This window comes from Salmo trutta, chromosome 3 (assembly GCF_901001165.1).
Source record: "Salmo trutta chromosome 3, fSalTru1.1, whole genome shotgun sequence".
Classification (NCBI taxonomy): Eukaryota; Metazoa; Chordata; class Actinopteri; order Salmoniformes; family Salmonidae; genus Salmo; species Salmo trutta.
This window is the reverse complement of record NC_042959.1, coordinates 18,945,706-18,971,853: the sequence shown is the minus strand read 5'-3', so window position 1 is coordinate 18,971,853 and position 26,148 is coordinate 18,945,706. Positions and strand designations below refer to the sequence as shown.

The 26,148-nt window shown below is 42.9% G+C and overlaps 1 protein-coding gene and 1 long non-coding RNA gene across 2 annotated transcripts in view; one reads left to right on the top strand and one right to left on the bottom strand.

The window, feature by feature from the left end:
- Positions 1-25,733, bottom strand: part of LOC115169794 (mediator of RNA polymerase II transcription subunit 12) — a 43,304-nt gene extending 17,571 nt beyond the window's left edge. Inside the window, exons 1-23 of the mRNA XM_029725748.1 lie at positions 25,565-25,733; positions 24,674-24,778; positions 24,368-24,559; positions 23,839-23,998; positions 23,389-23,564; positions 19,852-19,962; positions 18,721-18,993; positions 16,491-16,637; positions 15,286-15,385; positions 14,887-15,023; positions 12,854-12,985; positions 12,247-12,373; positions 10,663-10,892; positions 10,492-10,551; positions 10,138-10,311; positions 9,431-9,575; positions 6,483-6,601; positions 4,052-4,195; positions 3,654-3,817; positions 2,442-2,573; positions 2,024-2,251; positions 1,722-1,866; positions 1,416-1,536 (exon numbers count right to left, since the gene is read on the bottom strand). Of these exons, the coding sequence (XP_029581608.1) occupies positions 1,416-1,536; positions 1,722-1,866; positions 2,024-2,251; positions 2,442-2,573; positions 3,654-3,817; positions 4,052-4,195; positions 6,483-6,601; positions 9,431-9,575; positions 10,138-10,311; positions 10,492-10,551; positions 10,663-10,892; positions 12,247-12,373; positions 12,854-12,985; positions 14,887-15,023; positions 15,286-15,385; positions 16,491-16,637; positions 18,721-18,993; positions 19,852-19,962; positions 23,389-23,564; positions 23,839-23,998; positions 24,368-24,559; positions 24,674-24,778; positions 25,565-25,666 (3,424 nt within the window). The 5' untranslated portion in view covers positions 25,667-25,733. The remainder of the gene's footprint in view (positions 1-1,415; positions 1,537-1,721; positions 1,867-2,023; positions 2,252-2,441; positions 2,574-3,653; positions 3,818-4,051; positions 4,196-6,482; positions 6,602-9,430; positions 9,576-10,137; positions 10,312-10,491; positions 10,552-10,662; positions 10,893-12,246; positions 12,374-12,853; positions 12,986-14,886; positions 15,024-15,285; positions 15,386-16,490; positions 16,638-18,720; positions 18,994-19,851; positions 19,963-23,388; positions 23,565-23,838; positions 23,999-24,367; positions 24,560-24,673; positions 24,779-25,564) is intronic.
- On the top strand, positions 434-2,418 carry LOC115169803 (uncharacterized). The gene is made up of 2 exons (XR_003870925.1): positions 434-917; positions 1,375-2,418. It is a non-coding gene; the product is annotated as an uncharacterized LOC115169803 (long non-coding RNA).
- Positions 25,734-26,148: the final 415 nt, after the last annotated feature.

Here is a 26,148-nt window from a genome sequence, read left to right as displayed (position 1 = left end):
CTGTGGCATATGCCTCCCTCTCAGACAGAAGAAGCAAGCAATGCATTATGGGGCAGGGAGTTCCTTCAGAACCAGGAGAGGCATTCAGGCAGGGCAGGCCTCAGTGTACCATTCAATCATTTCTAACAGGACCTGTTGGCTGGGTAGCTAGGCTACATTAAATATAGATCCTGTGAAGAGACTTGGACCTGAGGATCTGTGAGTTAAAGTCTGGGTGGTATTCATTGGGGCATGAGCTTGAAAACGTTTTCCAACAAAAAGTGAAAATGTACATTTTAGGGCTGGGCGATATGACAATGTATATCGTATGACAATGTATATCGTATGACAATGTATATCATGTGACGATAGAAAAACGTCTATCGTTTCATATTGTGCTCCATCCTTTATTTCGTTGTGTCGCAAATCACACTCTTTACGGCAATATTTTTCGTCAATTGGACGACGCTTTGCGTTCTTCCACACACATTTGTAACACAAACAAACATGGAAGAGAGTCTACGTGACACAGAGCTCGTTCCTAAAAGAGAGGCAACTTCGGGCGCATGGACGTGGTTTGGGTATGAAAAGTCTGAAACGGACCAGAAAACCGTCCACTGCAAAATATGCCGCAGGCCGGTCCCGAGAACAGGCTGAAACACCACTAACCTATTTTACCACCTACGCAAGAATCATGTAAACCAGTACGGAGAGAGTCTACGGATAAGACCCCAAAAAGTACAGACGAGTGCTCAAAACAAACCCTCGACTCAGACGTTGCAAGAGGCTTTTGCCCGCGGCACACCATATGGCAAAGAATCACGAAGATGGAAGGAGATAACAGCTGCCGTTACAACTTACATCTGCAAAGACAAGGCCCCAATTTACACGGTGGAGAAACGGGGGTTTCGTGAGTTGGTGCTAACACTCAACCCAAGGTACCAAATTGATGTGACACGTATTAATGCCAAAATAACATGCAAAACAAGCAAGCCCCCCAAAATATATATATATTTTAGGCCTACATTTATTTTGTTTGCAACTGTAGTTGAAGTGTTTTCTATTCACCTTTATAGATTTTATACATTCATATTTTGTTACATGCTTAATTGAAAATTTGCACAGGTTCTAAATAAAATAAATAATCAAATATGAGTAAGTACCTTTTTATTTGTTTGAGTATAATTCAAAATGTAAAAAGAAATAACCCTTAACATGGTCATTTTATATAAACGTTCATTTAATTGACAGAAAATGTGCTATATCATATGTATCGTTATCGGAATATGAGATTTTGGCCATATCACCCAGCTCGAGTACATTTCTTATTGGACAAGTCCAGGTAGTCCCTCAATGTTTCAGTTCGTTTTCTTCCATTTGGTGCCTAATGAACAGGACCCTGGCTACGGGTCTGGGGCTGACAGAGGAGCTCTTACCAGCGTTGAGGAGGGAGGGGATGGCTACGCAACGGACCAGGTCCTCCAGAAGAAGACACTGGCGGGCGATGAGGATGGCTACGAAGGTGGCCAGAGAGTCATGGAAGGAGAGATCGCTGACCTGAGACAGAAGAGAGAATAAATGTTCACATTTGATGTGAACTGCTAATTATTGGAATGTAACTGTCAGTGTTCCCCTCTAACCCATGCCTCTCAGAGCCTGAGTGAGCCATGCACATTAATTGGTGCAGAGAGAGGCGCAAGGCTATTGCAAGGTGTGTGTGTGTGCTGCGAGTGTGAACTCACGTCCACGTTGCACAGGAGGTCGTTGAAGCCACAGTTGCCGTTGTTGGAGGAGCAGCAGAGGGCTTTGAGGACGCCCAGCCACTCAGCACTCAGAGAGCGACAGTAGGCAGTCAGCTCCGCACATAGGATCCCAATGTCATTCACCCTGCAGAGATACACATTAAACTCGTAACACCTTACTATTGAATTCAGGTAAGATACGTATACCTGGTGAGTTGACAAGAATCCTGTATTGTTTCAATGCATCTGGACGTATCAACAATCAATTATTGATAATGGTTTTATAGAAAAACAATGCTTGCCTCTCGGGGTCCCTGTGGTCCACGCACACGTCCATGAGCACGTTGCAGACGAAGCTGTAGCGGTTGGCGGGGCTGTCATTGAGGATCTTACCCACCATGCTGTGGTTGAAATTGTGGGCCGACGGATTGGCGATGGCCTCCATCATGAACACAGGGTCCCACAGCATGTTGGAGTCAGACGGGTCGATGTTACAGTATATGGAGTTCTTCACCTTGGAGCAGAACTCACTGGACAAAAGAGGGAGAGAAAGGACACCGATTGGTTCTATCATTATATGGCTACCATGTGGGGCAAAATATTTTACTTTCAACACAATATTAGCATGTAACATGACTTGGCCCCCTTAAACATCACAGGGAAACTACAGTATACAATAAAACTGCATTGAACAGTTGCTAGTCCATGTTGATGTTTTACCTGAAGATCTCTCCAAACTTGCTCTTTAGGTGACAGCAAGAGGTATAGAGGTCGTACAGGTAGGCCAGGATGCAGCGCTCGGCTGAGGAGCAGTCAGCTGGGTTCACCCCCGACTTCACCACGATGCGCAACCTGGTCAATGAATAGTATTAAAACACAATGCAAAACAACAAAGGACAGAAAGCTTTCTGTACTAAATGAGTTACAGAAGACAGGTTGAATCGAGTGCAGGATACAATGGCACCAATGGAATAGTTCCAAAAGTGCACACTTCAAAGTATTTGAGGGGCGTATTTGATTTAGCTACAATTTTTATGACCCAGGTCTGTAAAAAAAACAGGCGGGTTTATTGGCAGCTTAGGTACCCGACTGTTTCTGCATCCAATAACGCAATGCTATTGAATTGCACCCCCAGGCTATAGAGGTGAATGGTTGGATAACATTAGCATCCAGGCTATAGAGGTGAATGGTTAAGGCTTGGATAACATTAGCACCCAGGCTATAGAGGTGAATGGTTAAGGCTTAGATAACATTAGCACCCAGGCTATAGAGGTGAATGGTTAAGGCTTGGATAACATTAGCACCCAGGCTATAGAGGTGAATGGTTAAGGCTTAGATAACATTAGCACCCAGGCTATAGAGGTGAATGGTTAAGGCTTAGATAACATTAGCACCCAGGCTATAGAGGTGAATGGTTAAGGCTTAGATAACATTAGCACCCAGGCTATAGAGGTGAATGGTTAAGGCTTGGATAACATTAGCACCCAGGCTATAGAGGTGAATGGTTAAGGCTTGGATAACATTAGCACCCAGGCTATAAAGGTGAATGGTTAAGGCTTGGATAACATTAGCACCCAGGCTATAGAGGTGAATGGTTAAGGCTTAGATAACATTAGCACCCAGGCTATAGTGGTGAATGGTTAAGGCTTAGATAACATTAGCACCCAGGCTATAGTGGTGAATGGTTAAGGGCGCGGCCAAACTGGCCCATAGATTTTATCCATATCCAATGCTTTCTCAATGGGAGTCGCACGTGGTCGGTCAACGAACAAAAAGTTCAGAAGAGTTGAACTTTTGACAGGCCGACGGCTACATTAGCCAATTAGAAAAGATGAACACGCACACAGACCAAAATTCACCCTTTCTAATTTGGTGTCCGTTCTCAATGGAGCAGTCTGGCTAAAGCCTAAGGGTTAAGCTTGTAAGACTTACCCATCAAAGACCTGGGCCGTCTGCTCTGGGTTGAGGATGAGGCAGGAGTGGTACCTCCTCAGCACGGCCACGATGCACAGACACAGACCTGTGGTGTAGCTACCCACCAGGCTGGATGACTTGAGCAGCAGCTCTGCCTCCACCAGGCTCAGCTCATTCAGCAGCTAGATACACACAAACGCACGGGGAAGAGACAGAAGGTTGGTTATAGAATGATGATTCATACAAATGATACTAAAGCATCAAGGGGAGAACAACAGTAAACAACCACTAACAGAAACCAGTGAGAGAAGCAGACTCAGGCATAAGAGTAGACAAAGGAAATATTACTGTATAACTACGAGAAGTGGAATTAAATGCTGTGATTATATTCCTTGACATTAGAGACAAAGCTATACCTGAATGGCAAAGTCGATGAGGCCACTAATGTTGAGGGAGTACTCCATGAGGTCAAAGATGAACTGGATGTGCTGGACCAGGGGCAGGTGATAGGACATCCCTAAGGCAAAGCTGGTGATCTGTTCCAGAACATTCCTGGACACCTAGTCAGAGAGAAGGCCAACAGCATTATTACCTCTACACAGTAGTGATGTGCAGTTCGCTAACAGAGTTATTTTGGAACAACACTTTTTACTGACTTCAGTCATGATTTTTTCCCCCTGAGTGACTCATTTGTTTGACCTGCAGGCCACAATGAGTCCTACAGTAGGATTAATACATGTTCCTCTGGCTCCAGAGACGTGCTCCAGAGACGTGCTCCAGAGACGTGCTCCGACCACCAACTGTTGGTCATATGCACGCAGGACAATAGGTCATGAGCATAGAGAAGAAAAAGACATGTTTAGACAGTAGCGGTGGGTGGGTAAAATCACTGGGGAAGCCAAGGCCATATGATCGCAGGCATCCCTTGTCTTTAATGCTACGGGCGGTAACAATGTCAAAATCATTTGGACCAGACAGCATCAGATAGATGGCCTACACGTAGAGAGACAGAGGGGCGCTGTTTCGCTCTCTGATGCTTCCTCCTGTGAGATACATTCAGCCTCTTGTGAATTAAAGGGAAATTATGAAACAGACGAAAGATTAAAAAATAAAACTATTGGTAAATTTGTGGGAAGCCTGGCTTCCCTGAGCATGCATGAATACACGCCACTGTGTTCAGAACTGATAATTGATCGCATTGGAGCAAGAATGACTGCAAATAATTGATTATTTAATGTTATGATGGACACAGCTTTGAAGAACCAAAAGCCTCTGCTCAACAAACTCGAATCGTTTGGGGGTCTTCAATTAGCGAACGACTGTGCTTATTACCTTGCCTGACTACCCAGACTCCTTGCTCTGGCCAAACGCTACACCACGCATATTCATTTCTTCTCAGCAGTGGGATGTACAGTATGTAGCGAACAACAGAGCAGCGGAAGAATTTAATGTGAGTTGTCAGGATACTTATTACCCTGACAGTAGTCAATGCATTCCAACAAGAGTATTTCACAATCTAGTCTGGTTGCGGCCACAACTAGACCTTGTTTCAAAGCTATCAATAAATTATCGTATTTGTATGCCTAGCAATCAACAAATATACATAGTTTAAAGTACACGTTTACAAGTCTGTCACAAATGACAGCTCCAATAAGCCCCCTATGGTGAACGCCATGCTCGTAGAATCATGATCAGGCTTGGAAATGTACTTTTTGGTCCACCAGCCACTGTGGCAAGTAGATTAAAAAAAAATCTACCGGCCAGTCAGATTTTTTACCAGCCCAAATATTTTTTCCTTCATAATTATACCAAAAAACAGATGAGCATGCTTTCTAATGAATTACTAGTAAGAAGTAAAATGGGGTATATTTCTTCATTTCACTTTTGTGACCTGCATCTTTTAACCAATATGTTAAAACAGATAAACAGTTTTACAACTGAACATCAAGAATCAACAAAGTGCATACCCTGCTACAAAAGACTGAGTGATACAGCTTATTTATTATTATTAGTTGGGGGATCTACTCTGATATTTTGGGGGAGTGATCCATGCTCAATCATAAGGTGAGACAAAAACAAATGTCAGATGGCCCTTTAAAAGGGACAGGCCATTACCATAGTAATTTGGGCACTTGCTTTTCTGTGATGAAAAAAAATACTCAGACTGCAGCAGACAGTTACATCAAACTCAAACATTGAAAAACCTAGCGTGTGAACAGAACGATGTAACTAGCCAAGAAACACGAGGACAAAGTCACATTTTAGTAGCCTTTCTTGACAATTGGACCAACATTTACATGTGGGCTTGGATTTTTCAAAACCATTTCCAAATGCTCTGTGTGACCACCCGCCAACATGGCTGATAAAATATCAATTCTTACCCACCAATGACAAAATCTACCCGCATCTGGCGGATGTTCATTTCCAAACCTGATCATAACTCTTTCGAGTTGTTTTCAGGTCCATCGTTCACGGTAGGGGGTCCTATGTGCTTCGCATTACTGACTCAAATGAATTAAATTAGTCAAAAGATTGGTTATTTTGACTGAACGAGTCAAAAAGACTTGTCAGTAAAAAGAGCCGAACTTCATCACTACTACACAGGCCTACAGTAAAAACATAACTGAATATCCATAACATTGTATACTTTAGTAAAGTAATTGAAAATATCTGTTTGCCATTAAAGACATTGTTTTATGAAAATCATTTAACTGTACCTCAGAAGAATTGAATGTCGGACATATCATAAGTATCGATTTTTAACGAATAATTTCAGAGGATTCCAATAGCAAGTTTTGGAGCACACTTAAAACAATGAGACTGGACAGCTATGGGGGGGTGTCTAACCTGAGAGGTGACCTGGTGCTGATCAAAATGGGAGAGGTGCTGGAATTTGGAGAAGATGTCCTCTGCTGTGGGGAAGGCCTCAGGCTTAGTCCTCTTCCTCTTCTGTCCTTCCTCTCCTCCTGACAGAGAAGAGATAAATAAAAGTCCTATTAAAAAATATTGAAAACGCATCATGTAAAGTGTTGGTCCCATGTTTCATGAGCTGAAATAATAGATTCAAAACATGTTTCATACGCACAGAAAGCTCATTGCTCTCGAATTTTGTGCACATCCCTGTTGGTGAGCATTTCTCCTTTGTGCTGGGGACAATAAAAGGCCACTCAAATGTATTCAGACCCCTTCCCTTTTTCCACATTGTTACGTTACAGCCTTATTATAAAATGGATTAAAAGGTTTCTCATCATTCTACACACAATACCACATAATGACAAAGCGAAAACAGTTTTTTACAAATGTATTAAAAATAAAAAACAGAAATACATTATTTACATACGTATTTAGACACTTTGCTATGAGACTCGAAATTTAGCTCAGGTGAATCCTGTTTCCATTGATCATCCATGATTGGAGTCCACCTGTGGTAAATTCAATTGATTGGACATGATTTGGAAAGGCACACACTTGTCTATATAAAGGTCCCCTAGTTGACAGGGCAAGTCAGAGCAAAAACCAAGCCATGAGGTTGAAGGAATTGTCCATAGAGCTCAGAGACAGGATTGTGTCGAGGCACAGATCTGGGGAAGCGTACCAAAACATTTCTGCAGGATTGAAGGTCCCCAAGAACACAGTGGCCTTCATCATTCTTAAATGGAAGAAGTTTGGAACCACCAAGATTCTTCCTAGAGCTAGCCGCCCGGCCAAACTGCGCAATCGGGGGAGGAGGCCTTGGTCAGGGAGGTGACCAAGAACCCGATGGTCATTCTGACAGAACCTTCCAGAAGGACAACTATTTCTGCAGCACTCCACAAATCAAGCGTTTATGGTAGAGCGGTCAGATGGAAGCCACTCCTCAGTAAAAGGCACATGATAGCTTGCTTGGAGTTAGCCAAAAGGCACCTAAAGGACTCTGACCATGAGAAACAAGATTATCTGGTCGGATGAAACCAAGATTGAACTCTCTGGTCTGAATGACGAGCGTCACGTCTGGAGAAAAACTGGCACCATCCCTACAGTGAAACATGGTGGTGGAGATGTTTTTAAGCGGCAGAGACTGGGAGACTAGTCAGGCTTGAGGGAAAGATGAACAGAGTATACAGAGAAATCCTTGATGAAAACCTGCTCCAGAGCGCTCAGGACCTGACTGGGGCGACGGTTCACCTTCTAACAGGACATCGACCCGAAGCACACGGCCAAGACAACGCAGGAGTGGCTTCGAGACAAGTCTCTGAATGTCCTTGAGTGGCCCAGCCAGAACCCGGACTTGAACCCGATCGAACATCTCTGGAGACCTGAAAATAGCTGTGCAGCGACGCTCCCCATCCAATCTGACAGAGCTTGAGAGGATCTGCAGAGATGGTAGAAACTCCCCAAATAGAGGTGTGCCAAGCTTGTAGCGTCATACCCAAGAAGACCCGAGACTGTAATTGCTTCATAAAGACCCGATGCTGTAAGGTGCTTCAAAAAAGTAGAGTAAAGGGTCTGAATACTTATGCAAATGTGATTATTTTTATACATTTCTAAACCTGTTTTTGCTTTGTCATCATGGGGTATCGTGTGCAGATTGAGGGAAAATATTCTTCAATGGATTAAATGTATACGACAGTAACGTAACAAAATGTGAAAAAAGTGAAAGGGTCTGAATACTTTCCGAATGCGCGCGCGCGCACACACACACACACACACACACACACACACACACACACACACACACACACACACACACACACACACACACACACACAGCCTTCCTAAAAAGGTTAGAGCTCTACTGATGACAAATGGTTGCATCCCTATATATAGTGCACAACTTTTGATCAGGGCCCCTAGGGCCCCTAGGGACTAGGGTGCCATTTGGGTTGCATCCATTATAATCACATTCAAGGCCCCTCACTTTTGAAGTTCACATTATAATGACAGTGCTCAAATGGCTTAAAATCTAAAACGGAACAGAGAAGGTTATGCAAAGCACAAGGGAAATGGGCTTGTAACCAGAAGGCCATCTGCTCAACTCTTAAGCAGGAATATGGCTGAACATAAATGACTTGAATGACATAAGAAAAAAATCCCTTGAGGCTGCATAATTATAACTTCTCAAATCACCCTTGTTAATGTCACATGCTAAGAGAGATAAGATGAGTGGCAGCAAATTACAGCTACTAGCATAGAAATTGGACAGGATGGAAATGAATATTGAATATAGGATGCTAGCCCTGGAGTCAATCGTCAAAAATCCTGTGTTCAATAATGAATAACAGAGAGGAAAGAGTGTTGGAGAAGAGATATGAAGGTTTCTGAGGACAGTTTTCAACCTGGGAAACATTATTGAAGGGATCAGATAGGGGCAGATGTAATAGCAACTGTCTCTCAAATGGTACCCTATTCCCTACATAGTGCACTACTTTAAGTAGTGGGAATAGGGTGCCATTTGTGATGCACTAAAAACAAGCACAGCGTCCATCAAAAACAAAGTTAACAAAATAACGTCTTACTGCAATCTGCTCAAACAGTATGTGGAATGTGATAGACAGGGGGCACATCTGCTGAGAGTTGTGGGAATATACAACCTCACTCAATAAATCTATGGTTGCGCGTCATGACTGGTGCTCAAATTCATGTCAAAGTCTGGAGTTTCCAGAACGAGCATAGTCTTTCTCTCTACGTGAAAAATTCTAAAAGCAACGGCAGATAGAAACTCACAGGCCATATTGCTCCAGGGAAAACAGAAGGCCCAAAGATGAGGTCATTAAAAACAAGAGTCAAATAAGAACTGGAAGCAGTACTATTCTTACCGGTCTCTGCTGTGCTTTTGCGGTTGAGCACCTTCAAGATGTCTTTGGTGATTTTCTTGATGGCGTGCCTCGCTTCGTCTCGCTGCTTGCCCACGCCGTAGAGCACCACCAGTCGCTGGTTACACTCGTGACTGGCACTCTCCTCCTGGGGACGACGACGAGTCAGTCAATGTGTGCACTGTGCATTATGTAGTGGAGGTAGTTCACATAGCTTAAGATCAGTGCCGACTTATGTCGGCACTAATAGCTAATGCCTAGACTTTAGCTCAGAAGGCTAACTGTCAAGGAATGAGTCAATACATGCATGGTGGAGGTAGTTCACAGAGCCACCCAGTTGTTATGAGTCATCTGAGATCTGTCTTTTGTTTAGAGGGCTAACTGTGTCAAGGAGTGAGTCAATTTGTGCATAGACTATGTAGTTGAGGTTGGGTGCAAAGCAACGCCAGAAAGCTGAAAATGTGTGTTTTAGCTTGAAGGGCTAAAATTGCCTTGAGTAGACCAACAACCAAACAACATGTGCCAATGTAGCAGCGGTAGTTCATTAAGCTCTGCTGGGGTGATAGGTAAACTTTCTGAAACTATACAGCTCCCAGAGCCTGGGCTTTAGCTCAGAGGGCTATCATGGTCTACAGTTGCACTGATGACCCAGATTGAATTCCATGTGTGTTAGAACTGAGCTAGCCAAAGCCTCTCTCAGGGCTGCTTACCTGGGGGATGGGGAAGTGGGTAGCGTATTGGATGTGGCGGGGCTGCTCATACACCAATGGGAAGGCAGGATCCAGGGCCTTGTCTTTGCAGGCGCCCTTCCCTTCCTGTTCCGAGGCAGGCTTCTCAGGAGAGGGGCTGCCCTTTGACTCACAGTGAGTGGGGGGAGAAAACATCTACAAAACAAGAGACAGCTCAAATTAATAGGGCTGCACAAAGCATGGAACGTTTATCCAGAGGTCAATGGGACAGTCTGATGGAGCACAGGTAAGAATATCATATAGTTGTGCCAGGGAGAGAATTCACTAGTACACATTAGCTACCCACTTCTACTGGCATGATGCATATACACCTACCTCATCGAAATTAGCGCTCGAGTTGTGATCGATCTCCATTGACTCGGAGAGACCAGTGTCCTGTATAAAGAAAAGAAAATACACGTTTCATTCCAAAATCAATTCAAAAGCAGTGAGTAACTACCAATGATACATAGTGCACACTAGCACAGCTGCCACCACATAACATGCCTCGTTCTTGACGCTGCTGCCTGCATCCTGCTCCTTGCGCTCTGATTCGTCTGAAGGCTCATCACTAGGGGAACGGGGGCGGGGCAGGTGGGAGTCAGAGGCCAGGTCACCGCGGGAGATGAGCGTGCACATGTAGATGTTGTGAGAGAAGACGTCGTGGCGGATGAGCTCACAGAAGAGCAGCACCAGGTTAGAGAACTCCACACGCTCGCTCTCGTTGCCTGCCTCCGCTGAGAAGGGACAGATGGGGATAGTTTGTCACTATACACTCCAGCATTAGTAGCAGTAAGAGACCAGTCATACCTTTATAATATAATCTTTAGCAGACACTTTGATCCAAAGCGACTAACAGTAGTGCACACATACATTTTCATATTGGGTGGCTAAAGCTGGAATCGAACGTGACGTTGCAAGCGCCATGCTCTGATAACTGAGCCACACAGGACCCTGTGTGCCATGCTAACCCAACACTAAGGTTGCAAAATTTGGGTAACATTCAAAAACTCCCAGGTTTTCCAGAAATACCAGTGGGGAATTCCATGATTTTCTGCTTATTCCATACAGTGTCCATGAATCTTCTAACCTGAATTTTCTTTTCACCCTACTCAACACCAATATCCTTTTCCCACTATGTTGCTGACCTGAACCATACTGTGCTGTTGTGGATTTTTTCTTTTCAACATTGTCCTTTTCAGCACTATGGTGGATGTGTAACCAGGCCAGCTCAGTACAGTAAAGCTCAAGTCCCAAACCCATAGTAGTGCATAACAACTCAACCCGCTGGGCAGACTAAGTACAAAAGAGTGCTGGAACCAGGAGCACTATCAGGAGATGCAGAGAGCCAAGCGGGCTCATAAATGGCACCCTATATTCCCTATATAGTGCACTACTTTTGACCAGAACCCATAGAGCTGTGGTCAAGGGCCCTAATCAAAAGTAGAGCATTATATAAGGTGTTCAATCAAAAATGGGTAACATTTTTACTCTTGTAGGATGGCTAAAATTAGAGTGACTAAATCAATTGAGGTCAGAGAAAAAAAAGTGGTAAAAAAGAAATCTGGAAAATAGCATTGAGTCAGCTGGGCTGGATGCTGTGGAAGAATTAAGGCTAACAGTGGAACTCGTCTTCTCAAATCCAGAGGACATAAAACAATATAGAGGAAATATAGATATCGATTTTGAGTCATGACATTTTCATATTCTAGTATACACTTTTCATATGAACGATTTCTCAGAAAAACATTTGTGAAACATCAACGGAGCACTGAGCGTACAGCTAGCTTTTCATTTTCAAAGCCTTTTACATTCAATTCAGTTTGTGTCATGTTAATTTGGCTTTTTGCGACCAGCGGAAACAACTTTGCAGACGAACACCACAACATATAGAATCCTCAAAAAAGTATCTGCGAGAAAGCGCACCGCTCTGTCAAGAGAGCTCAGTGCTTATCAGATGTATTAAGTTAGGAAATCTGGGCAGAGTGGGTAGACACAGTATAGGGAATAGGGTGTGATTTGGGAAGCAGCCGCAAACAACCCAAATAAGGGAATATAATTGACTACTAGTGAAGTGAAGGGCAGACTCACTGAGCATGGGGGCCTGGGTGTCCAGGAACTGCAGGAGCACGTCTTGAAACACAGGCAGGGTGGCCGCCGAAAGAGATCCTGACGAAACTGAGCCTTTCTCATCCACCACCTCTGACTCGCCGCACCTCTGCGAACACAGACAAGCACACACACAGCCTGAGAACCACTGCCATTGAGCAAATATCCCTTACATCTGTGAAAAGCATGGTATAAGATTTGAACAATAGTTTCTTCGGTTTTGTATACACATGTTTGCAGGGAATTCAATTTAATTAAATGGATTGTGACAGCATTGCACACAACAATAGCCTTGAGGAAATACAAAAACCTATACCTCACATCTTCTAAAACAGTTCAGAATCTTGTTATTAAAGGCTGTGGCCATCTTCATCCTTTATTTACACAGGTGAAATCTCAGGATTAAGATCTCTTTTGCAAGAGAGACCTGTTCTCATGAGGCAAGAAAGAAGACAAGAAGTATCCTTGAGAATACTCAGGAACAGCTGTGGCCGAGTGACAAGGCCATGTGTCACTGTGGGGCAGTCACGGTGCTGTAGTCATGAATTGGAAATGTGTATGTGCACGAGTGCGTGGGCCACTGTCTCACCTCGGCTTCGATCTCTGCCTGTCTCTTCTCCAGCAGCTTGGCCACCACCATGGCCCTGTGACGGCCAGACCTCTTGCAGCACACCGCCCACTCACACAGCAGGGTCACCACGGCATCGTCATCAGGGGACATCTAAACAGAGAGAAACATGACCATACAGCACGGAAGCCTGGGCCCATCTAAGTAGTGTTTCTAGAAGAATACAATAGAATACAGTTCATTCTCTCCAGAGGAAGAAATTCTATGTGTTCTACAGTAATGATTAGGGCCAGATGGTGTTAGTTGGCCTCTTGCTCACACTTGACATTTTGCCTTTTTATCTGTGATTGAAAAACATTAAAAAGGTCCAATGCAGCTATTTTTATCTCAATATCTAAATTCATTTCTGGGCAACAATTAAGTACCTTACTGTGATTGTTTCAAATTTTAATGATCAAAAAGAAACAAAAATAACTTCTTAGCAAAGGGACATTTATCAAGCATGAATTTCCTTCAGGAAAGTATAAAAACATTGACTTTTTACACATCTTGTTACAGCCTTATTCTAAAACGTTACAGCCTTATTCTAAAACACAATACCCCATAATGACAAAGCAAAAACGGCAGCAGAAATTTTTGCCAATAATAAAAATAAATAAAGTATTTACATAAGTATTCAGTCATTTTGTTATGAGACTCGAAATTGAGCACATCAGAGCAAAAACCAAGCCATGAGGTCGAAGGATTTGTCCATAGAGCTCTGAAAAAGGATTGTGTCAAGGCACAGATCTGGGGATGGGTACCAAAAGATTTCTGCAGCATTGAAGGTCCGCAAGAACACAGTGGCCTCCATTTTTAAATGGAAAAGGTTTGGAACCACCAAACTGAGCAATCGGGGGAGAAGGGCCTTGGTCAGGGAGGTGACCAAGAACCCGATGGTCACTCTCTCACAGAGTTCCAGATGGGAGAACATTCCAGAAGGACAACCATCTCTGCAGCGCTCTACCAATCAGGCCTTTATGGTAGAGTGGCCAGATGGAAGCCACTCCTCAGTAAAAGGCACATGACAGCCTGCTTAGAGTTTGCCAAAAGGCACCTAAAGACTCTCAGACCATGAGAAACAAGATTTTCTGGTCTGATGAAACCAAGATTGAACTCTTTGGTTGAATGCCAAGCGTCACATCTGGAGGAAATGGAGCAAAGTACAGAGAGCTCCTTGATGAAAACCTGCTTCAGAGCGCTCAGGACCTGACTGGGGCGATGGTTCACCTTCCAACAGGACAACGACCCTAAGCACACAACCAAGACAACGAAGGAGTGGCTTCGGGACAAATCTCTGAATGTTCTTGAGTGGCCCAGTCAGAGCCCAGACTTGAACCCAATCAAACATCTCTGGAGACCTGAAAGTAGCTGTGCAGTTACACTCCCCATCCAACCTGACAGAGCTTGAGAGAATCTGTAGAGAAGAATGGGGAAAAACTCCCCAAACAGGTGTGCCAAGCTTATAGCATCATACCCAAGAAGACTTCGAGGTTGTAATCACTGCGAAAGGTGCTTCCACAAAGTACTGAGTAAAGGGTCTGAGTAAAGGGTCTGAACACTTATGTAAATGTCCCGTGTGGCTCAGTTGGTAGAGCATGGTGTTTGCAACGCCAGGGTTGTGGGTTCGATTCCTACGGGGGGACCAGTACGGAGAAAAAAATGTATGAAATGTATGCATTCACTACTGTAAGTCGCTCTTGATAAGAGTAAATTTATGTAACATTTTTATACATTTGCAAACATTTCTAAAAACCTGTTCTAGATTTGTCATTATGGGGTATTATGTGTAGATTGATGAGGGAAAAAACTATTTAATCAATTTTAGAATAAGGCTGTAACGTAAGAAAATATGGAAAAAGTCAAGGGGTCTGAATACTTTCCAAATGCAATGTGTGTGTGTGTGTGTGTGATATATAAAAAACAGGAAAAATCTAATTTTAACTGCACTGGGCCTTTGAAGTCTTCAGGCTTGACATATGCAAGAGTGGTCATCTAAGAGAAAACATCTTTACCTCGTGGCCGTCTTTGCTCTGGCCCGAGCCGAAGATGCGGTTGTAAAGGGAATCCAGGGAGTTGCTGAAGTCTGACTTCTCAAAGCTGTGGTTGTCTAGAACCTCCAGGGTGTGTAGGACCCTTCCAATGGTGAAGCCTGGCGAAAGCAAGTAAAGCACAAAATGTTACTAATTTCCTTTTTCCTTATACATCCAGGGCCAGTTTCCCAGACAAAGATGAAGCCTAGTGCTGGGCTATAAAGCATGCTCAGGGGAGAATCTCTGTTGAATTAGATTATTAGTCCAGGACTAGTCTTAATCTTTGTCTGGGAAACCAGCCCATGTAGTCATTGTCTGGATGCAATGTCATGTCATTTTATAGGTATTATTGATCTAATCATGAAGGAGCAGTTTCCTTACCAGCAGTTGTCTCCTGACATTTATCAAAGGACCAGCGGAACTCCACAGCCTGCCCTCTGTCCTTGACCTGCTCCTCTATTTCTCTGACCTTTGCACGGACCTGAGGTAAAAGCACAGATAAGACTGAGATAAGCAGATGGGACGACTGAGAAGACAAAGTCAATAGGCATGCAATGATGTCAACCTCTCAGCGTGTGGAAGGCAATCAATCAACTGACAAATGCATTAGTCCAAATCCAAACCCCAAATGCATTAGCCATACTCCAAATGCATTAGTCATACTCCAAATGCATTAGTCATACTCCAAATGCATTAGTCAAACTCCAAATGCATTAGTCAAACTCCAAATGCATTAGTCATACTCCAAATGCATTAGTCATACTCCAAATGCATTAGTCAAACTCCAAATGCATTAGTCAAACCCCAAATGCATTAGCCATACTCCAAATGCATTAGTCAAACCCCAAATGCATTAGCCATACTCCAAATGCATTAGCCATACTCCAAATGCATTAGTCAAACTCCAAATGCATTGGTCATACTCCAAATGCATTGGTCATACTCCAAATGCATTGGTCATACTCCAAATGCATTGGTCATACTCCAAATGCATTGGTCATACTCCAAATGCATTGGTCATACTCCAAATGCATTGGTCATACTCCAAATGCATTGGTCATACTCCAAATGCATTAGTCAAACTCCAAATGCATTAGTCAAACTCCAAATGCATTAGTCAAACTCCAAATGCATTAGTCAAACTCCAAATGCATTAGTCAAACTCCAAATGCATTAGTCATACTCCAAATGCATTAGCCATACTCCAAATGCATTAGCCATACTCCAAATGCATTAGCCATACTCCAAATGCATTAGTCAAACTCCAAATGCATTAGTCAAACTCCAAATGCATTGGTCATACTCCAAATGCATTGGTCATACTCCAAATGCATTGGTCATACTCCAAATGCATTGGTCATACTCCAAATGCATTGGTCATACTCCAAATGCATTGGTCATACTCCAAATGCATTGGTCATACTCCAAATGCATTAGTCATACTCCAAATGCATTAGTCATACTCCAAATATATTAGTCATAATCCAAACTCTAAGCAATATAAAGTCAATGCCAAAGGTACAGTGGCATGGAATATCTTCCAAGGCGGGAAGAAACCTTGACAGGAACCAGACTCTGGGCCTAACCTGCTGTGTAAAGGTGCTGTTGCCCCCTGGCATGGGCAGGTTGGAGGGCGATATGGGGAGTAGGTCCAGTGGGGAACCAGTCTTGTTCCGGCTGTCTGTCAGAGAGTAGTGCCACACCAGGGCACTGGGACAGCACAGCACGATACTCTGATGAAACCAAGACCAGGAAAAGAAGAATTCAGGGATGTGATTGACAATATGGGAAATCAGGAAAAATGTCATCTACAATACAATTTCATCAGGAACAATCCCAAACCTGATAATGTAACCAGAGCTAGTTTACCAACATAGCCATGTACTCACTATATTAGCCTCATGGCTTAACAGTAACATTAATAGTAGTGTAATAGTACTTACTATATTAGCCTCATGGCTTAACAGTAACATTAATAGTAGTGTAATAGTACTTACTATACTAGCCTCATGACTTAGTCATATTAATAGTACTTACTATTCTAGCCTCATGACTTAACAGCCATATTAATAGTAGTGTAATAGTACTTACTATTCTAGCCTTATGGCTTAACAGCAATATTAATAGTAGTGTAATAGTACTTACTATACTAGCCTTATGGCTTAACAGCAATATTAATAGTAGTGTAATAGTACTTACTATACTAACCTTATGGCTTAACAGTAATATTAATAGTAGTGTAATAGTACTTACTATACTAGCCTTATGGGTTAACAGCAATATTAATAGTAGTGTAATAGTACTTACTATACTAGCCTTATGGCTTAACAGTAATATTAATAGTAGTGTAATAGTACTTACTATACTAGCCTTATGGGTTAACAGCAATATTAATAGTAGTGTAATAGTACTTACTATACTAGCCTTATGGGTTAACAGCAATATTAATAGTAGTGTAATAGTACTTACTATACTAGCCTTATGGCTTAACAGCAATATTAATAGTAGTTTAATAGTACTTACTATACTAACCTTATGGCTTAACAGTAATATTAATAGTACTTACTATACTAGCCTTATGGCTTAACAGCAATATTAATAGTAGTGTAATAGTACTTACTATACTAGCCTTATGGCTTAACAGCAATATTAATAGTAGTGTAATAGTACTTACTATACTAACCTTATGGCTTAACAGCAATATTAATAGTACTTACTATACTAGCCTTATGGCTTAACAGCAATATTAATAGTAGTGTAATAGTACTTACTATACTAGCCTTATGGCTTAACAGCAATATTAATAGTAGTGTAATAGTACTTACTATACTAGCCTTATGGCTTAACAGCAATATTAATAGTAGTGTAATAGTACTTACTATACTAACCTTATGGCTTAACAGTAATATTAATAGTAGTGTAATAGTACTTACTATACTAGCCTTATGGGTTAACAGCAATATTAATAGTAGTGTAATAGTACTTACTATACTAGCCTTATGGCTTAACAGCAATATTAATAGTAGTGTAATAGTACTTACTATACAAGCCTTATGGCTTAACAGCAATATTAATAGTACTTACTATACTAGCCTTATGGCTTAACAGCAATATTAATAGTAGTGTAATAGTACTTACTATACTAGCCTTATGGCTTAACAGCAATATTAATAGTAGTGTAATAGTACTTACTATACTAGCCTTATGGCTTAACAGTAATATTAATAGTAGTGTAATAGTACTTACTATACTAGCCTTATGGCTTAACAGCAATATTAATAGTAGTGTAATAGTACTTACTATACTAGCCTTATGGCTTAACAGCAATATTAATAGTAGTGTAATAGTACTTACTATACAAGCCTTATGGCTTAACAGCAATATTAATAGTACTTACTATACTAGCCTTATGGCTTAACAGCAATATTAATAGTAGTGTAATAGTACTTACTATACTAGCCTTATGGGTTAACAGCAATATTAATAGTAGTGTAATAGTACTTACTATACTAGCCTTATGGCTTAACAGCAATATTAATAGTAGTGTAATAGTACTTACTATACTAGCCTTATGGCTTAACAGCAATATTAATAGTAGTGTAATAGTACTTACTATACAAGCCTTATGGCTTAACAGCAATATTAATAGTACTTACTATACTAGCCTTATGGCTTAACAGCAATATTAATAGTAGTGTAATAGTACTTACTATACTAGCCTTATGGGTTAACAGCAATATTAATAGTAGTGTAATAGTACTGCAGTAACAGACAATCCATTCAATTCAGTGGAAAGGCTATTCAGTGTGTTTGTACCTGTAGCATGCAGCTGAGCCCAAACACCAAGGGCCTGTGTTGAGGGCAGATGTAGAAGTCTGTGAAGGGGGTCTGGGGTTGGTTGCCTCCCGTGGGCTGGGAGGTGGGTGTGGGGGGCAGGGCGTTCCCCGGCTGCGCCAGGATGCTGTGTGCCGGGTGCCCCCCGGCGCCGGGTCCCAGGCTCCCGTCGCTTAGCAGCAGGTTGAGGCGTCGCGTGCAGAAGTAGGCCAGTCTCCGAGACAGGTAGGCCGACAGCACAAACTCCCCTGAGTACTGAGGGAGGGGACATGACTCACAATGTCAGTTCTAGCCCCCCTGAGTACTGAGGGAGGGGACACAACTCACAATGTCAGTTCTAACCCCCCTGCGAAGTGAGGGAGGGGACACGACTCGCAGTGTCAGTTCTAACTCTTCAGAGCTGATAAGTGATCACAGCAATGGAATATAGGGAAAAACGGGGGATGTACAGTTGGGGGTATTCAAAACTTAACATTTACTGCAGCTCAGGTAAAAACATTTTCTTTAAAGTAGATTAAACTGCACTTCCAAGGGCATATGTCAGAAAATGTTTTCATTAGATAAGTTATTGTTAGGCGATTGCTACTTTACTTGGTGCTTGCCATCACCCTGCAAGATAATTTATCGCATTAACAATGTACCCTTGCTGCACAAAAAGTAATTTGAAAAATACGATTTTAATGTCCCCAATTGTATAATTAGAGGATGTAAGAACCTGGACTTTTCCTGATTAGTGAAGATAAACTACATCTCTATGAGTGTCTCCTCAAGTCACTTCTTCCACATGAAATACGTGGTTTGCTACTGGATGGAGAATGAAATTCATCACTGCATTAGGAGAAAGATGGCCCAATGCTCTAACCGCTAGGCTAGTAACTGAAAGGTTGCTAGTTCGCATCCCAAAGCTGACAAGGTGAAAAATCTGCCGATATGCCCTTGAACAAGGAACCTAACCCTAATTGCTCTGAGGGTGTCTCAGGGAGAATGAGATAAGCAAAAACCTAATTTCCAATTCACACGTGCATATTAATACACGTGTGAAATAGGACAAATATAAACACCAACCAAATGATTATTAAGATGGGAGCTAAAGGGATGGTATATTGGCATTACCTGTAGCAGGAGGGGCAGCAGCAGCTTCAGAAGCTCATCCTCTCCAGGTCGGACTTTCTCGAAGCATTCCAACACCCACGTCAGGAACTCGTGTCTATCTAGCATGCCATCCTGGACACAAGCAAACAACCGTTTGTAATTGCTTGTTCTTCTACAGCATGAAGTATTTATGGTAAGTTAAAATGATGCTCCAGAACTTTGTATAATTTCAGCCATTAGTTTTGAAAGAGGCGATCACGAGCCAAAGCGTAACCCCGTTTTTTGTGTACTACGTCATCCACTTCCTATGATAAGTTACACCATGCATTTTTGTTGTTGTTGCAATTCGTATGACATGTTACGAACCTAATTGGTACAATATATGTTATGAGTTTGTTGTGCTTAAGATTCCGGACTGCATCTTTAACGCTATGCAATTACTCCATTTCACTATTAGTCAGTGTAAACAATGTGCTGTATGATGCGGGCGAGCAAGAGACGATCATCCCAAAAAATCCCAAACTGTTTGGTCTTGCTTGTGAATCTATCTAGCCTTAGTCAGAAAATGCATACATTGTCTTATCGGTTACCTCATAGTTTAGTTGACAAGAGAAATGGCTCACCCTCTAAATAGAAGCTAACTTGCTAGCCGCTTACTGCTATTTTTCCCTTAATGAACCCGGCATGCAGCACGTTGCTTATGCAGTGACATAGTGAAATAGGGTTATACTACCATGACAGACAGCTGTGTAATGACAAAAAGCAAACATTGAAGTCACAAAATTCTAACCAAGTAACAACTCAATCCATTTCAAACTGTTTAGTGAATATATGACTTCGATGTTTGCTTTTTGTCAATACACACACACACACACACACACACACACACACACACACACACACACGTATAAATAAACTCAGAAAACAATGTCCCTTTTTCAGGAACCTGTCTTTCAAAGATAATTCGTAAAAATCCAAATAACTTCACAGATCGTCATTGTAAAGGGTTTAAACACTGTTTCCCATGCTTGTTCAATGACCCTTTCTACTGACTCTGAAAAACACCAAAAGAAAGATGCCCAGTGTCCCTGCTCATCTGCGTGAATGTGCCTTAGGCATGCTGCAAGGAGGCATGAGGCCTGCAGATGTGGCCAGGGCAATAAATTGAAATGTCCGTACTGTGAGACGCCAGGGAGACAGGATGGACAGCTGATCATCCTCGCATTGGTAGACCACATGTAACACCTGCACAGGATCGGTACATCCAAACATCACACCTGCGGGACAGGTACAGGATGGCAACAGCAACTGCCCGAGTTACACCAGGGACGCACAATCCCTCCATCAGTGCTGAGACTGTCCGCAATAGGCTGAGAGAGGCTGGACTGAGGGCTTGTAGGCCTGTTGTAAGGCAGGTTCTCACCAGACATCACCGGCAACAACATTGCCTATGGGCACAAACCCACCATCGCTGGACCAGACAGGACTGGCAAAAAGTGCTCTTCACTGACGAGTCGCGGTTTTGTCTCACCGGGGTGTTGGTCGGATTCGCGTTTATCGTCGAAGGAATGAGCGTTACACCGATGCCTGTACTCTGGAGTGGGATCGATTTGGAGGTGGAGGGTCCGTCATGGTCTGGGGCGGTGTGTCACAGCATCATCGGACTGAGCTTGTTGTCATTGCAGGAAATCTCAACGCTGTGCATTATATGGAAGACATCCTCCTCCCTCATGTGGTACCCTTCCTGCAGGCTCATCCTGACATGACCCTCCAGCATGACAATGCCACCAGCCATACCGCTCGTTCTGTGCGTGATATCCTGCAAGACAGGAATGTCAGTGTTCTGCCATGGCCAGCGATGAGCCCGGATCTCCATCCCATTGAGCACGTCTGGGACCTGTTGGATCGGAGGGTGAAGGCTAGGGCCATTCCCCCCAGAGATGTCCGGGAATTTGCCTTGGTGGAAGAGTGGGGTAACATCTCACAGCAAGAACTGGCAAATCTGGTGCAGTCCATGAGGAGATGCACTGCAGTACTTAATGCAGCTGGTGGCCACACCAGGTCCCCCAAGAACACAGTGGCCTCCATCATTCTTAAATGGAAGACGTTGGAACCACCAAGACTCATCCTAGAGCTAGCCGCCCAGCCAAACTCAGCAATCGGGGGAGAAGGGCCTTGGTCAGGGAGGTGACCAAGAACCCAAAGACCACTTTGCTCTAGAGTTCCTTTGTGGAGATGGGAAAACCTTCCAGAAGGACAATCATCTCTGCAGCACCCCACCATTTAGGTCTTTATGGTAGAGTGGCCAGACAGAAGCCACTCCTCAGTAAAAGGCACATGTCAGCCTGCTTGGAGTTTGCCAAAAGGCACCTAAAGGACTTGAAACCAAGATTGCTCTTTGACCTGAATGCCAAGCGTCATGTCTGGAGGAAACTGGCACCATTCCTACGGTGAAGCATGGTGGTGGCAGCATGGGGATGTTTTTCAGCGGAAGGGACTGGGAGACTAGTCAGGTTTGATGGAAAGATGAATGGAGCAAAGTACAGAGAGATCCTTGATGAAAACCTGCTCCAGAGCGCTCAGGACCTCAGACTGGGGCAAAGGTTCACCTTCCAACAGGGCTATGACACTAAGCACACAGCCAAGACAACACAGGAGTGGCTTCAGGACAAGTCTCTGACTGTTCTTGAGTGGCCCAGCAAGAGCCCGGACTTGAACCCGAACGAACATCTCTGGAGAGAACTGAAAAGGCACCCAAGTGATAGACTTCTTTCTGCTACCGCACGGCAAGCGGTACCGGAGAGCCAAGTCTAGGTCCAAAAGGCTCCTTAACAGCTTCTACCCCGAAGCTATAAGACTGCTGAACAATTAATCAAATGGCCACCTGGACTATTTTCCTCGACCCCTCCTTTGTTTTTACACTGCTGCTACTCTGTTTTTATTATCTATGCATAGTCACTTTACCCCAACCTACATGTACAAACTACCTTGACTAACCTGTATCCCCGCACATTGACTCGGTACCGGTACCCCTGTATATAGCCTCGTTATTGTTATGTAATTTTATTGTGTTACTTTTTATTTTTTACTTTAGTTTATTTAGTAAATATTTTCTTAACTATTTCTTGAACTGCATTGCTGGTTAAGGGCTTGCAAGTAAGCCTTTCACGGTAAGGTCTACTATACCTGTTGTAGTCGGAGCATGTGATAAATAAAATTTGATTTGATTTTGATATAGCTGTGCAGTAACTCTCCCCATCCAACCTGATAGAGCTTGAGAGCATCTGCAGAGAAGAATGGGAGAAACTCCCCAAAGTTTTTTTATCCAAAGCGACTTAGTCATGTGTGCATACATTTGATGCATGGGTTGCCCCGGGAATCGAACCCACAATCCTGGTGTTTCAAGGGCCATGCTCTACCAACTGAAGCATATTTATTTTGCTTATCAAACGCATCAGACATGGCAGATACATAGGTCCCCGGTGGAGACAGACGTGGAACCTGAGATAGGCAGGCAAACAGACCAAAAAACCCAGACAAACCAAAGGACCAACCAACCTGGAACATGAACATGGCCAGCTTCTCGTTGTACTCCCACTGCTTCATGGCCGTGTCTACCTCGGCCGGATTGGCCGGGAGGGGGGAGCCACAGCCCTGGCTGGGAGACTGGCGGTAGAACTCGGCCACCTTCTGCAACTGCTCCCACAGGTACTTAGTGATGATCTGAGTCCATTCTGCAGTGCAGACAGAAAGAACATACAGTTAGAGTTCAATTCATCCCAGTGGCATATGCTCCTGTTAATGCAGCATGACTGAGCAAAATTCTAGAGATGTAGCAGCCTATCTTTTCTAAATGGCAGTGAACACACTCAGGATATTGGAATGTTCCATTATTGAGGAGCTTTGGCCACAGGGGGCTAGCTGGAACATGCTCAATCATAAAAAAAAACCGATGTTGTTCAAGGGAGGATGGTTAGGCTATATATTTTTTAAGGAGTGCTTGGTTACCAATGCAGGGGTCAATCACGTGCCGCTTCTTGACTTTTGTTTCTGTGATGGCAGCGTGATACGCACAGGTCATCTTGATCATCCATGCCGAACGCATCACAGGTACTGTGTACTTGGCCAAGTAGCCAAAAACCTCCTCCTTTTTACTAAAGATCGGCACCTGGTACAGAAACCCAAACAATCCCAGTAAAGGAAGATGCAGCACAAAAATAACATACATTTTTTTATAATTTACAAGTCAGTCTTATAAATCTCAACGTAGTTACTTTGAATTATATTAGGAAGATAGTGTAAAAGTCTCCCAAGCAGACATATTGCGGTTAAATTTGTGTTGGTCAAAGGAAGAATAGGGCCACGTTCAGCAGGCAAACATTTTTAAACTTTGCAGATATAAATGTCATGAATAGAGCAAGCATGACTCAGTCTACATGTCAAAGTCTTGTTTGTTTTACATACAGTAACATATTTCTATCACAATGTGATGCTCTGCTGAACGTGCCCCCAGGGGTGTTTTGGTACAAAGTCCTACCTTCTTGGCCAGCTGGGTGAGGGGTTTAGTCCCAGCCAAGTCTGTAAACCAGTTGTTGATAGAGCTCTGTGACCTGGCAGTAACGAGCCAGAAATTGTCCTTCTGGTTGACCTGAGGCTTCCGTTTGCCTGTGTCTGGAAATGTGTTGTAGCGCAGCTTCTCTGCAATGATGCTGCTGAAGTTTGAACTAATCTGTTTGGGTAATAGGAAAGTATGCTATGAACAAGAGATCCTACAACATGCATCATTATTCACTACATGTGTCTGATACAGATGACAAAGAAACAGTGATGAGTAGAAGATCACCTTTGAGGGATTGAAATTGACATTTTTAGCACTTCCATGTTCATCCCCAGACACAGCCGGTTGATTATTAAATCCTTGCTTCACATTCAACGCAGTCAATTCATCCTGAAACACAAATTATTTACATTAGATCTCTATTGTGAAATTCAAAACATGCAGTTGATGAAGTCACCCAATGAGCACATGTACTGGACACTGGATACCACATTCTCCACCTTTGTTTACAAAACAAATTATTATCTCAGTGGGGGACTGCTTTGCCAACTAACGTTAGGTAACTAGCTACATGATCAAATTGAGTGGAGGTTATTTGGCAATATATATATATTTTTTTTACTAAGTCTTAGGATCCCATTCCACATATGCCAGAAACGTTAAGTGACATGTCAAAGTAGCTAAATACATCATGACCATCAATGACGACATTTAACTAGCTAACCTACAGTAGCTAGTTGCTAATAACGCTAACATTAGCTAGCTATCTACCAAGCTGCTCCAAATGTATCCTAGTTGTGTTGCTAGTTAATGTTATTTGAAACGGAAACAACGGTTCGCGAAATATTTGTTCATTTGAAAGTATCATTTAGCTAGCTAGCGTTAACTTAATTACGAGTTAACGTTAGCCCCATAGAAAGCTATCAAGATAGCTAGCCAGCCAGCTAGCTAGCTAGCTGCTTGATGTTTTCAGTGCGAGCAGGCAAACTGACAAGCCAAGTAGCTGTTCATTGTTATTACTAGAGAGACTGGTTTGGGCCTGATAGCCGTCTGGGGGGATTAACGTTAGCTAACGTTAGCAACCATAGCGTAGCTAAGGGCTCCTTTCCAAATAGGCTCTTTGTGTCAATTTCTCTTTGCAACTTTGGTTTGACAAACGATTTAAGTTTATCTGACCTCTTTTTGCTTTGGGTCTTGTGGATAAACGTCCGGAGGTCCGAGTCGTGGCCGCTTCAGGGGCCGGTGTTCGTAACTTAAGATCCCGAAAGCAGCCATCATCCAGCGGCATCACAGCCAAGGCTTTCCCCTTTCCGTTCGAGTCTTGGAAGCCGGAAGAACGCCGACGCAGACCAATGCAGACAAGAAAACTCGAATATATCCCATAATACCCCACTGCATGTCATTTCATATTCTAGCTACAAAATAATAAAATTATTTATTATTTTCCCCCATTTTTACTCATGCTATATGTTTATTTATAAACCAGGTAGTTTAGATCCTGGATGCTGATTGGCTGAAACAGTATATTTAACGCATAGTGTGGGATTTACTCTGTCTGATATTGCAACAAAGTGTATGTCCACTAAACAGTCTCTCTCATTGTACAAATTGTCTCTGTCTGGCTGAAGATATAAATGGATTTTCTGAACAGAAAGCTGGATGAATATTATGTAGCCTAGCCCCGGGGGTTCTCGAAGTGGGGGTCCGCGGTACTGTAGGGGGTATTTATTAATACTAACAAAAACAGATTCAACGAATTT